At 33.7% G+C, this 15,138-nt stretch overlaps 1 protein-coding gene across 2 annotated transcripts in view; it reads right to left on the bottom strand.

Moving 5' to 3' along the window:
- Window positions 1-9,562: 9,562 nt before the first annotated feature.
- shd (cytochrome P450 family 24 subfamily A member shade) overlaps window positions 9,563-15,138 on the bottom strand; it is a 137,287-nt gene continuing 131,711 nt past the window's right edge. For both annotated transcript variants that reach the window (XM_090393679.1, XM_090393680.1), the window contains exons 9-10: window positions 13,714-13,908; window positions 9,563-10,300 (exon numbers count right to left, since the gene is read on the bottom strand). In XM_090393679.1, the coding sequence (XP_090249805.1) occupies window positions 10,193-10,300; window positions 13,714-13,908 (303 nt within the window). In that variant the 3' untranslated portion in view covers window positions 9,563-10,192. The remainder of the gene's footprint in view (window positions 10,301-13,713; window positions 13,909-15,138) is intronic.

Raw genomic sequence — 15,138 nt, 5'->3', positions numbered from 1 at the left:
CCTCCAACACCACCACCACAACTAGTAATTTTTGTCTGTAAATTGCGTCTGTTCTGAAGGGCCGATTTGTATGTATGCGGGATGAAAAACCCGAGTTTCCGGGAGAAAAAACCATGCTATATACTTTGGTAAATTATGTGGCTTGAATGTCTCCTTGTGTATTTGGGTATACACTCTAGATTGATGATGACCATGGTATGAAAGTTAAAATAACAAGTAATTAGTCTGTTTTATTTTATATTAAATTAAATTACACAATAGTAGTTAATCTTTAATTTTTCATAATGAATACTAATCATCATGTAAAAGAAAGGAAGATAGTGTTGATTGCTTAGTGTGAAGAACAACATTACTACTTTGTTTTTGAACATTTAGAAGTGGTGTATATACACTATAGCTTTTTTTTTTTTTTTTTTTTCCCCTCCAGAGTGGGATTCTTGTCTTATCTAACACTTATTTACTGGTGATACAAACATACTATAGGTTTTCAAACTTTTGTGGATTACTATTATGAATACAGGAATACCTTGTATAGCACGGTTTTGAACAACGCGGGTTTTGGTCTAACACGGTTTATATTATTACATACACTAACATTGTCAACACTGACTGGCGACTCCCGGATGCTGCAAGTGACAGTCGAGAGCCACGTTTATGCAGTAGTTATTCAATTGGTTCTCACGTAGACGCGTTCTTTCCCCATGGCATTTTATTATTTACGTTAATATTAGTATTTAATATTTTTTTATTATTTAAGTATGAGTGAAAAGAGACGAAACAAACAAGACCCTGTTGGAGTAACAAAAAAACGCAAGTGGTTGACATTAGAGAAGAAACTTGAAATTATAAAATGTCATGAGAATGGCGCTTCGTTTGCTAAAATAGCACATGAGAATTCAATGAATGAGTCATCTGTATGAACAATTATTCAGAGCAAGGAAAAGATTAAACAACATGGAACGAGCACCGTTTCTTATATGTCAAAAGTGATCACGAGAAATCGATCTTCTACAATGGAAAATATGGAACGCCTTCTAATGATCTGGATTGAAGATTGTAATCAGAAAATGATTCCTTTGAGTCAAATGATAATCCAGGCAAAAGCAACAAGTCTATATGACAAAATAAATGAAAGCGAAAATGAAGGAGGTACAACCAGTGAAACTTTTATAGGAAGTCGCGGGTGGTTCTGCAGTTTCAAAAAGCATATGGGACTCCATAACGTAAGAATCCAAGGTGAAAGCGCAATTGCTGACACTAAAACTGCAGAATTATTTCCCAATGAATTGAAGGAGCTTATTGAGAAGGAAGGCTACACAGATGATCAAATTTTTATTTTTAATGCTGACAAGACTGGCTTGCTCTGGAAAAGAATGCCATCACGCACATTTCTAACAGAGAAGGAAAAAACACAAGCTGGGTATAAAGTGTCAAAAGACTGATTGACACTTTTACTAGGAGGTAATGCATCAGGTGATTTAAAATTGAAGCCACTGCTAGCGTACAGAGTTAAAAACCCAAGAGCTCTTAAGGGCTTTACAAAGAGCAATTTACCTGTTCATTGGCGTTCGAATAAAAAAGCGTGGGTGACTCATTCAATTTTTGAAGACTGGTTTAAAACTTGTTTTTGCCCTTAAGTTAAATGCTATTGTAAAAAGAATTCCTTTTAAAAATTTTCTTTTATTAGACAATGTGCCAGGCCATCCAACTCTATTGACTGACTTAGATGAAAATGTCAAGATTCATTTTTTCCCTCCAAACACAACATCAATTCTGCAGCCGATGGATCAAGGCGTTATCTCCACTTTCAAGGCTTACTATTTAAGACTAACTTTTGCTCAAGCTATTAAAGCTGCAGCAGAAGAAGATTCTTGGACTTTGAGTGAATTTTGGAAGAAATTTAACATAAAAGATGCATTCAAAATATTTATGAATCTTGGCAAGATGTGACTCAAAGCAACATGAGAGCCGTATGGCATAATATCCTGCCGCATTGTTCAAAGGACTTTGTTGCTTTTGTAACACAGAAATCTCAACAGAAATTGTGCAGATGGGCAAAGATCTTGGTTTTACGAGTTTCAATTGTAACAATGTGAACGAATGTATTGATTCTCATTCAAAAGATCTGGATGATGAAACCCTTTTGGAGTTGGAACAACAACGAGCTTATGAAGCAGAAGAAGACGAAGATGACCCCACTGATGTCATGGTTGAAGAATCTTCCTTTGCTGACCTTTCAACTTTTGTGAGAAAAATCGACGAAGCTTCCGACTTTCTCATAAATGCCGACCCGAATTTGGAAAGAAGCATCAAAGTTAGACAAAGTCTCAATAATGCCATCAAATGCTACAGAGATCTAGTACTTGAAGAGACAACGAAGACAAGGATGGTTCAACGAACACTAAAAGACTAATTTAGTAAAAAGTAAATTACTGTAAGCTAATATTGAAGCAATATTTGTTTTGTTTTCTACAACTTTTATATCAGATTAAAAGGATTTTATTTGTTATTCAGTTAATAAAAATAACATATTTTTTTTAATTTTCATTTTTAAAGATTTTTATTATCCTAAATGTTTATAATAATAAATCAAATTGAAAACCTTTATAAATAGACCTCGAACAACACGGTTTTGCATAACGCGGACTCTTCTTGGACCCAATTAACCACGCTATACAAGGTATTTATAAAAGTGTGTGGGGAGGTGGTCCTGCAAGTGAAGGTATCTAGAACAATGTTGAAAAGCTTGTGTTTGTGCAGGTGTGAAAAACTGCTTACAAGAGGCCTAAAGTAGCTTGAAAAAGACTGGTCTCTAGAGCAAGATTTCTAGAAGGAAACAGGTTTGAACGCTAAGTGTTCAAGAGTCACAGCTTTGAAGTAGTGTAATATTGTGTAATGTCATTTTATGCAAAAAATCCAAAATTTTTATGCATTATTTATTTTAAAATAAGGTACCTTAATTTATTTCTTTCCAAATTACATCCTAGAAATACTGTTAAAAATGATTTCTATTAATACCTAGAAAATTTAAAACTGCATTGGAAGGGAGGGAGTTTATCCTTGTATACTTTGGTCGAGTCATTCTTAATTTATAAATACATTTTGTTTATGTAAACATTGACAAAATACTGTTTAAAACAATTGACCCTGGTGAGTAAATGGACATATCAAAAAATAAATGCCATCATAGTTTTTTCTTCTTGAATTGAAACTTATACCATTATCATAAAATATTTTTAATCATGTCATTAGTTTTAATTTGTATGAAGAATTCTGTAAAGCAGCAAACAAAATGTTAATTTTTCAATATTGACTTATTCAAAGTTATCATCATCATCATCAAATTCCTGCCTTATACCCTCAAGGGGTGTACAGGATATGATAGTACTACATGAAAAATTCACATCATTACTAACTTCCTATCTACAATTTTCCTCCAAATCAGTCTGTTACTTGTCAAGACTCCAACATTACCAGATCTTATATTTCTATCATCTAAGGCACTTTGTACCATATCAATCTACCTATATCTTGGTCTTCCTCTGGGTCGTTTTCCTGCCAACTTGACAGAGAACACTTGTTTTGCTAATCTTTCCTCGCCCATTCTGTTTAAGTGACCATACCACCTGAGATTAGCTCTGCTAATTCATTCCTGGATGCTGACAATGTCAAGTTCTTTCCTAATATCCTCGTTTTTAATATGATATTGCCATTGATGCCATCTGTTCATGCCTCTAATCTTTCTCACGACTCTCATATCTGCGGTCTCTAGTCTTTGATAAAGTGTTTTACTTCTGACCCAGCTCTCAGATCCATAAGTTAAAACTGGTTTAAACACTGTCTTGTATACAGCTAATTTAGTGTTTCTCTCTTATTTCATATGAATTTATTCAGTTGACTTCCTACCATACCAGCTTTGTTGATTCTGTTGTCTATTTCCATATTTAATTTACCATCTTCACTAAAAATCGTGCCTAAGTAGCTGAAATGTTTTACTTGTTCCACAGGTTCTCCATTCACAACACAGTTAAGTAGTATTCAAAGTTAAGGCTTTATTATTTTCATAGAAATATGGATTTTTATTTGGAATTGAAACAGTGGTGGTCATTTTCATTACTAGGTCATGAATAGCATCAACAATACGAGTTAATATGATTCAGCTTGTGCAGTGAGGACTGTGGGGTTTTTTTTTTTTATTTATTTATTTTTCAATTGTTTGGTAGATATCTAGGGAACCCTCTCTAGATATCTACCAAACATGGAGCTTTCTCAAGCCACTTCAGTGTCCAAAAACCATTTCTACTTCTTCTTATCTCTTCCCCCCCCCCTTTTTTTACCTTGCGGTGCCAAGAATTTTTCTACATTTAACTGCTACTATCTTGAGGATAAGGTGGTTAGCCCTATGCCTCCTGGCATATCCTGTGTCTGTAGACGTGTGTGTGTGTGTTCACAGCTTGGTTTCTCTGTTTTGGGGGACAAAAAACCAGAGTTTCCAGGCGGAAAAAAAAAAAACTACCTCTGTATGAAACTAGCTAACTCACCTTTAGTCGAAAGAGACCAGATAAAGGTTCCTCACTCACTAACAGGAATCCAACCCAGGTCTTTCCAACCAAAGGGCTTCATCTATACTGACTGAGCTACGGAGGCTCAAAAACCATTACTAGAAACCAAAAAATTAGTTAATTTACATTCATATTTTCATTATTTGGTGAAGAATGATAAATGACAATTCATTTCAAAGGCTATCTTGGACAACTTGCATCCCAATATAATATTCACTCTTGAACTGGAAGATCACACAAAATTACCATTCCTTGATATTCTTGTCAAAATAAATGAAAAAGAAAAGAGATCATCCTTTTCAGTATACAGAAAACCTACTGTAATTGGAAGATTTTTATATGTCACTTCACATCATCCATTACAAAAGATAGGCGTGATTAAAACATTTAGTCCAGTACATCAATTAATAGAAATGAATAACTACACTCTGTACATAGCCTTGCCCTCAATGATTATTGATCCAAGATGATCAACAAAATTCTTACTACACCTCCTGTACTCAAACAAGATTTTAAGAATGTAGTCACACTATTTTATATCAAGAATGTTACAAAGTGGCAAAGTTGCTCTGTGAGTACATTAAAGTAGCTTTTTTTACCATTGCATAAAATATCCAGATTCTTACATCCACCAAAACCTCCACATCATCTCATGAAAAAACAAGGTGTTTATGAGATTCATTACTCTTGTGACATTTGCTATGTAGCTAAACGAGAAGGTTGGGGGGAGATCCGCATATTGGAACATGAGACAGCATAAATCAGTTTTAGCATCCCATACAACTACCACAGGAAGCACCTGAAATGCTACAGATCTCTACATAATGTAACAAAAATCAAGGCTTAATCCTATACCAAGTTTGGTCTGCTTTCATTAAAAATCTAACTGCTGTGAACCTAGGATATGATACATGCGCTGTATAGAACATGACAGCAGCAATGCTAGAAAACATATACAGTAATTAATTTAACATTTTTATTCTGGTTATTTATATTTATGAATTGTGAAGTTCTGATAATATCTGTGGAATTAATTGTTTCTAGTCTCTTTTTTTTTCTATAACCTTTGCTAATGTCTCTGATGATGTAATTCTGACAACTTATGAAACTCGTAGGGTTATATTTTATTAAACTTGTTAATTATCTTAAAACGTTATCTCAATACCAGAAACTATCTATAGAACCTACTAAACCATGAAAACGTACACATTCAAATCTCGCCTCTGCCTACAGTGGCAGGATTTGAACTGATGACTTGTTGGTTGAGAGATACTGCAAGCACTGTCCACTTGCCAACCAGTCTGGCAATGGGTTAAGACCTTGTTTTGTCTGAGTTAATATATAATAAAACACAGTGATAGGTTTTCTTTATTTATAGATTAGGAGAAAGGGGAAATTTTTTTCCCCATGAGTTTGAATGAAAACCTGATGATTTGTGCCCCTTTTTTTATGATATTTCTTCTTTCTTTGTTTCTGAGTAACAGATTTACAGTACTCAACTCTATGATCTAATGAAAGAAGAATTTTTCGTTCTTATCCTAATGAATATTAGGCCACCAGGGGCCTAATAGCCCACCCATGATGGATTATGTGGTTCCCACCCACAAAAGGTTTATGGCAAACCTGTAATGTACTATAGGTTTGCAATTACCCCTTTCATGGGTGGAAACCATATACTTCAAAAAAAAAAAAAAAAAATCAGAAAAATTGATGTATTGCTAAAGGATACTTTGTCTAGTTTTATAGTATCAGAATTTATCTATTTCTCTCAATTATTATTAAAATCATTATTATTAATTAACATTTGTTTTTATAAATTTTAATAAATTTAATTGTTTTATATAACTTTGAGACTCAACTGCTGTTGGCTCTCCAAGTCAGCAGCAGTTTGGTTGTCATTTGATTAGGAAGTTAAGTCCAGCTATGCATGCTTAGGGATGTTCAGGATATTATGATAGTAGTACATGAAGAGGTTACATCATTACTGACTTTCTATCAACAATTTTCCTCCAAATTAATCTGTTATTTGCCATTAATCTGGTATCAGGACTTCAGTATTGTCAGGTCATATATTTCAGTCTTCTAAGGCAAGTTTTTCCATATCAGCTCACCTAGATCTGGTCTTCCTCTGGATTCCTGGCAAAAAAATACTCATTTTGCTATCTTAACTCTCCCATTCTGATTGAGTGAGCAGATTACCTGAGATTAGCTCTGCTCACACATTCCTGAATACTAACTATGTCAAGTTCCTTTCTAATGTCTTCATTTTTAATGTGATTCTGCCATTGATGCCATCTGCTTACTCCCCTAATCTTTCTCAGAACTCTCATATCTGTGGTCTCCAGTCTTTGATCAAGTTTTATTTCTAATCCAACTCTGAGATCCATAGGTTAAAATTAGTTTGAAGATTGTTTTGTATGTTTCTGGTTTAGTGTTTTGACTAATTTCTCTCTTATTACATATGAATTTTTTCAAGTTGACTTCCTACCATACCAGCTTTGCTAATTCTGTTATCTATTTCTACATTTCATTTGTAAACTTTACTAAAAATTATGTCTAATTTGCTAAAATGTTTTATTTGTTTTGTAGCTTCTTCATTCAGGATGCAGTTCATGTTTTCATTATTCCTGCCTATTTTCAGAATCTTTGTCTTTTTATTGCTGATTTTCATACCAAATGATTAGAAGTTATTCAATTTAATTGGAGAATTCTGCACAATTCTGCTGGGTTTATATAAGAATATAACATCATCTGCATAAAAGCAAAGAGCCGAGAGCTCATCACCAGTTTTGATAACAGGTTTAATGCCACTTTGCTTCATAATGTAATCCATATAGATGATGATTAACAATGGAGATGTGCTCCCCTGTCTCACACCTGATTTAACATCGGATCATCTTCCTGTATCTCCTTCAGTTCTAATTGCTGTCTTACAATTCAAATATTAACTGTGTATTGCTTGATATGTGGCATTTTGAACAGCTTTCTCTTGACACCTTGGCATAATTTTTTCAGATCTACAAAACTTAAAAACAGTTCCTTGTTATATTCCTATGATTTTGCAACTGTCTTATTTTTTCTTAAATATTTATCTTTGGGTCAAATTCAGGTTCTATTTAGCCTGGACTTGTTTTTCTCCAAGTTTCTTTTCCATAAATCTTACAATTCTCACATTGTTTAATTTCATTTTTTTTATAGATCATTATTATGAGCTCTATTTCAATCATCTGGAAATTTGACCCTATCACCAGTACTTCTGATGATTGGGTCAAATTACTCCCGACTGTATTCATCTTGAATGTTTTCTAGATTGCTGTTACTACTTGTTTAATTTAGCAATCTTTCAAAGTAATTACTCTAGCCATGTATCTTCAATTTTCATGTTACCTTTATCATCTCTGATTCCTATTGCAGTGTTCTGTTTGCTAAGCTTTTTCAACAGTCCCAGAATATTTCGGTCAAATTACTCCCGACTGTATTCATCTTGAATGTTTTCTAGATTGCTGTTACTACTTGTTTAATTTAGCAATCTTTCAAAGTAATTACTCTAGCCATGTATCTTCAATTTTCATGTTACCTTTATCGTCTCTGATTCCTATTGCAGTGCTCTGTTTGCTAAGCTTTTTCAACAGTCCCAGAATATTTTGCCACCTTTCTGATATTTATTTTCTATAGTCTTACTAAAATCTTGCCATAACTTTTGTTTAGCTAGTTTTATACAGTGCTTTGTTTTCTTTATCAACATTTTTCTCTGTATTCTCTAAGAGCACAAACTGACTTACTTGCCAGGAACTTTTGATATGCTTCTTCTTTTCCTTGACTGCTTGTTAGACTTCCTGAGTCCACCATGGAGTTCTTTATCCTTACAGACAATCTCACCATATACCTCTCTGGCTGAATCATTCAATATTTTCTTCAAGGCCTGCTACTGAATCTCCGAGGTTTGGTTCTTGTTTTCAAACTCTTTCATTTTTCTTGAATAATGTGTGTGTAACAGTTCACTTTTGAAAGCTGCCCAGCTTTCTTTTTTAAAACTTTCTTACACACTTCTCTTTTCAATATCCAAATTGTGATCACTTCCTATTTCACATCCTCTGTATACTCTTGTGCCCTGAACCATCATGAAGATATGGCTATCAACAACAAAAATAAGTGAAACTTTCCATATTTCTTGTGTCTTCTTTCATCTGACTTTGTACACAGCTTTATGTTAGAATATGGTATTAGTAGCCCATGTCCTGAACAAAAATCCAACAGGTAAAATGGTATTAGTAGCCCATGTCCTGAACAAAAATCTAACAGGTACTTATTAGGTTTGCTCTTTTCTCTAAATTTTCCCATGTATACAAATATGTCTAGTGCCTCATTCTAGTAGTTGCCCACACAAAACTGCTTAATGTTGCCTGCCATTGTATAAGATTTCTTTTCCATGATCATTATTGCCTGAATATAGCATCTTGTATTTGTTGCTTAGAAGAATCTCACCTGTTTGTCTTTTTTGTTTCAGTAACACCTATTATCCAATTTTTTCTGATAATTCCATTTCTTTTTCATTGATGATGTCAATCTTGAATTCTTCTGATGTTGAGTTGGGTTTGTTTCAGTAGCTGACTTTTTTTCTTTTTTTCTTTGCTGTGGACCTTGATTCCCTCATGAAACCAATGGGGGCCTTGTTTAACTGGCTGATGTCCCAGTCAGCATGATCTCATGTTGTACCATTATTTTATTGTGGTTTTAGCCAACAAGAATGAAATTTGGGCTAAATCCAAAATTGCCAGCCATCTTTTTGTATAGAAATACAAGTTCTACATATATATAGAAATAATTATTTGTGAATTAACATCATGTTATGCCATGGATGCTTCTTATCATAAATACCTATCAGTTCATTTTATCCTAACACAGTCATTTAATTAACAGTATTTGAATTTTTATTTGACTAATAGCCCATTCTGGTAAATAGAGACAGACTAAGAAGAAACAGACCTCTGAGTTTTCGATTAATTTCAGATGAATATATTTATTATAATCAACTAACTTCAGATTCACATAGATATATTTCATTTGTAATTAGGCTTTTCTTTTTCTTTTGATACTCTTCAAAAACAAAATTTTTACATAAATTCTGGAAACAACTATACAAACATAGGATACTGAATTACATATCGCAGTATTAATATTAACCTAAAATCCCTGAGCTTCAGTTATAATTACTGAAAAATGCAACACTTCAATAAAAGACTTCATATTAAATAATTTGCAATTGCTATGTAATTAAAATAGTCACATAGGGAATTGTATATGTAAATATATTTTTCAAATTTCTTCTGCAGTAATATTTAATTTCTTAGAAATATAGAAATTTCTCTTTGATAATACATTTTAAAATACTAAGGCACATCTAAAGCTCATCTTGTCTTTGGAACTGAACTGGAACTTTTCTGTTTTCTTTCCTGAGAAGGTTAATATTTAGCTATGTTTATACAAGTTTTTTATACAAGGAATTCATTAGTAATGTGCATGGGAGATGAATTATGTAAATGTAGTCATTTTGGAATTTTGGTTCTTGTAGATAACATTATACAGTTACATTGATTATGGCAGTGATGACTAAAGGTTTTATAACTAATTTAGCGATCATGCATGATAATAGAGACTGGTCCAGATGGCACTACAATGAAAGCTTGTACTAGATCAAGATCCTTCCCTGTGCTCTTGAGCTGAAAGTTATAAATTACCTGAAATATACAAAAAATAAAAATAAATAAAACTAATATCACTGATAGAAACAGTTAAATGTTGATTGGGGGAGTTTTGCTCATAATTTTTTCAAAAGAATTGTTACTAGGATCAAAACAGGTAAATTATGTATTTTAAGGCATAGAATTTAAAAATGAACTTCCTGATTTATGGTTCTTTGGTACAAGTTTGTCCAAGCATAATAAAAAAATTTTAAATTACCATTTAGAAAGAAATTGTATTTTGTAAATCAACAGCCACATTTCAAGTGCCACATATTTTACTACACAGCTCAAAACAATTAGGGGATATTTTAGTTTCTGTCGGATAATTATAAATTTCTGCAAATAATTATAACTATTGGGTAATTTATACATGAATAAATATTTCTTACTTATGGATAGGGTGTAATTGATGAGATATTGTTTAAATAATCAATATTTATTAGAAATTTAACAAATTATACATTTTAGTGTGAAATAATTTTAACAAGAATATCCCCTAATTGTTTTGAGCAGTATATATTTACAAGGAGTAAGTAAATAAAATAATTAATGAACAAAATATGCAAATCTTTTACGGTAATGGAGCTGCCCCTGTGTTGAAACCTAAGGCTAAAATTAAATTCTAACGAATTAAAAATTTTATTTATTAAAAGAGTATTGAAAAGACATATGGTATTTGGTGCTAGAATTCTCTTCCAAATTAATCTTATTTGTGAGGTCTCCAGAGGCATTATTAATGCATCAGTTTACAAATAAAGTTCTTGAATGAAAATGGGGAGTAATGGACACTTATTAGTAGGATGCACCACAGGAAAGTGAGCTGGAAGTTAGATGAGAAGTTCCACAAAATCCCGATATATTAGTTAAGCAGAATATATTAAGTATTGTGGCAAACACTTGATATCATACCCAAACTTAAAATTTGCCCCAAGATTACCTTACATCTTAGACCTTCTGGTGCCTGCTCTACAAATTCTTCAGTGATGCAGTATGAAGAATGAACTCTCTGCTTCCAGTGTGAATAGAAAGTTATCAGATGAGAGTATTTAGGAAGCTGTTGAGAGATCTCACCCAATTGAATAGAAGGAAATAAATGCAACCTCCCATCCATTAAAGATCGCAAACCAATAGCACATTAGTACTGTGGTTGAATTAGGGATTATAAAATCCAAATATGTTCGTTGGCCTACCTGGTTTACCAAGTGGTTAATGTGCCGCTCTCTAGCCAACAAACTGTGGATTTAATTCCCTTCATGGATGTGGGAGATTAATTTCATCACTATGTGAAGTCACCACTCTGCTTATTAGAGGCCTGAAGTGCTTGTAAAAAATTCCATGTTTGCTCTAAAGCAGGGTTTCTGATTATGTAAAGAATAAATAAAAAAAAACTCTTAGCCCACCCACAGTTCTAATATAATATACATTTACAACCTTTCATGGGTGAGAGTTATATTAAAAAATAAAATAAAAGTAACAAGATTTCGAGTCTCTTTTAAGTGCAACATGATAAAATAAAGAAATTAGAAATTCAGAGATGTTGGAGAACTCTAATAGGTTGAGTTTGTGTTAGAGTATGTTTTATTCCTTGATGTAAGACAGATTGGGACATGCTCAAACCATGCCTCCATTAATTTTTAAATTATGGCTATTTCCTTGAGAGTCAAAAAAGCTACAAAAGGAAATCATGTGATAATTTAAAAATGTTAATTTGCCAACTCAAAAAATATTTCAGTATCCTTATTAAAAAAAAAAAAAAAAAAGTGGGGGGGGGGAGGGCTTATGTAGTTGAAATTTTTTGGTTTATAGATGTGGCTGCACTGCATAGTTCAGAAAGCCTGGACAGAGGGACGAATTCCCGATGATTGCAGTAGAGCTCTTATGGTACCCATATATAAAAAGGGAAATAAAACTGAACGTGAGAATTACAGAGGTATTTCTCTACCGAGTGTTCCTGGCAAGATCTATGCAAGTATACTTGCATAGATCGGTTAAGAATTGTGGAAGAAAAGCTTGGTGAAGAACAAGCTGGATTCAGGCCAAATAGAGGCTGTCAGGATCAGATCTTCACTTTACGACAAATAGTCGAGAAAGCATGGGAATATAATAAAGATCTGTATTGTCGATTTGGTAAAGGCATATGACAAGGTGCCAAGAGAGAGAAGCTATTCAATACGCTACAGTTATATGGTGTCAATGGGGCATTATATCAAGCAATACTTAGTCTTTATTTGAGTTGTAAGTCGGCAGTTAGAATTGAAGGAAGTACAGGAAGATGGTTTAATGTTAAATTTGGTGTGAGACAAGGATGTACATTATCCCCTCTGTTATTCATTATCTATATGGATCACATTATGAAGGAAAGTGGTATTAAACATGATATCAAAATTGGAGATGTTAATGTCAGCTCTTTGCTTTATGCGGATGATGTTATACTTCTAAATAAATCCGCTACAAGTCTGCAAGGTTCTCTGACTAAATTGAATATCTGTTGTAATAGATATTTTATGAAGGTCAACAATAAAAAGACAAAGACAATGAAAATAGGCAGAATCATTGAAAATGTCAACTGTGTTGTGAATGGAGAACCTATGGAACAAGTAAAACATTTCAGCTACTTAGGCACGATTTTTAGTGAAGGTGGTAAATTAAATATGGAAATAGACAACAGAATCAGGAAAGCTGGTATGGTTGGAAGTCAACTGAATAAATTCATATGGAATAAGAGAGAAATTAGTCGGAACACTAAATTAGCTGTATACAAGACAGTGTTCAAACCAGTTTTAACTTATGGATCTGAGAGCTGGGTCAGAAGTAAAACACTTGACCAAAGACTAGAGACTGCAGATATGAGAGTCCTGCGAAAGATTATAGGTGTGAACAGATGGCATCAATGGCAATATCATATTAAAAATGAGGATATTAGGAAAGATCTTGACATTGTCAGCATCCAGGAATGCATTAGCAGAGCTAATCTCAGGTGGTATGGTCATTTAAATAGAATGGGAGAGGAAAGATTAGCAAAACAAGTGTTCTCTGCCAGGTTGGCAGGAAAACGACCCAGAGGAAGACCAAGATATAGGTGGATTGATATGGTACAAAGTGCCTTAGACGATAGAAATATAAGATCTGAGAATGTTGGAGTCTTGCCAAGTAACAGACTGATTTGGAGGAAAATTGTAGATAGGAGGTTAGTGATGATGTAATTTTTTTCATGTAGTACTATCATATCCTGTACACCTCTTGAGGGTACATGGCAGGAATTTGATGATGATGTAAATTCACCTGAAATACATTATAATTATTTTAATTAATTTCATTTTAAAAAAATCTATTTACAAGTGTAATGAAACTAATAATTTCAAGAGCTTTAAATTAATCTGCTTGTACTTTGGAGTAAATGATATTACCTTTGCTGCTGCAATACATAATTCCATCTCTGAAAAGTGCCTTCCTGCACACATACGCTTACCATAACCAAATGGCAGCAGTGCAAAGGGATGTGTTGTGGAACGTATTCTCCATCTTTCAGGTATGAATTTATTTGCATCTGGGAAATACTGAGGAAGCTGACATGCAACATTAAAATGACAAAAGATGGGTATCTAGGAGAAAAAATAAAACACACTTATAGTTTGTTGAATAACCAAATTAGCAACAAAATTTACACTATTTTTTACTGAAGTGTGTTTTAGTATTAAGATGTAACAGATATAATGGTATGTGTGATTTCAACTCTGAAGTTTTAGCTTTTATTGACACACACACATTTCTGTTACTGGCTTTGTAACAGAGTATCATATACAGGTTACTGCATAAATTGGAGTTGATGTAGATGGCTAAGGAGGTAGCTGTCAAAAAGGAAGCATTAGGTGTGGAATAATGAAGAAAAGCTATGAATAAGTATGTATACAGCAGCAGTAGATATAAAAAAAACTAGTGGGATGTTGCAGAGTACTGTTCTGGGTCCACTATTTAATTTGTACATTGATAATACTGTGAATGGATTGAATTGGAATTGAAAACTTAAGTGTGTAGTAGTATAATAATATTCTCTTCTACTCTTGAAAATACTGAAGAGAAATTTGATGATTATGATAATACATGGATAGAGAAAAGGAAGATTTGCTACATTTGTATGTGTGATTTCATGCAACTAAACTGAGTTGCATTCATTTAGTCTTCTCTCTAAAATATCTTTATTATTAAAGTTATTTAAAAAAATCAATATGTATATACCTTCAGTTTATGCTCCAATATCATCTAGTGTATACACTCAGTAGACAAAACATTAGAGATACCTACCTAATAGCTATCTCAAATAACAGCCTGCACTCTCCAAGGCACTGACTCCACCAGATGCCAAAGGTAATTCCAGCCATGTCTGTGAAGCGTTGTCCACAATTGCATCTTACATGTTGGTCCCAGATATATAGATCAGATGTCTTGCTCTACAGCTTCCCAAAGATTTGATTGGATTTAAATCTGGGGACATTAGGAGCCACTGTATGGTCCCAAACTCAGATGAGTGTTTCTTGAGCCATGCCTGGGTGGTTGTAGCCTGGTGGGACAGTGCATTGTCCTGCTGAAACAGACAATTGGCTGCAGGATGCGTGAAGGCCATGAAAGTGTGTAGTTGATCAGCCAACACATTTTGTTAGCTCGCAGCATTTAAGGACCTCACCAGACGCACAAAGTGACCTACTGCATCACATAAGGAGGCTTTCCAAACCTTCCCAGGGCCACCACCACCTTGAATAGAGGTGACCTGGCACAATGCTGTCGATGCCACACATGCACCCTCCCATCAGCTTGGTACACCTGATAATGGGATT

The sequence above is a fragment of the Typopeltis vanoorti genome, chromosome 6 (genome assembly GCF_054136105.1).
Source record: "Typopeltis vanoorti isolate ZY-2024b chromosome 6, IOZ_Tvanoo_1.0, whole genome shotgun sequence".
In the NCBI taxonomy this organism is placed as follows: Eukaryota; Metazoa; Arthropoda; class Arachnida; order Uropygi; family Thelyphonidae; genus Typopeltis; species Typopeltis vanoorti.
Note: the sequence above shows the minus strand (reverse complement) of the source record. Positions and strands in the feature narration are given on the sequence as shown.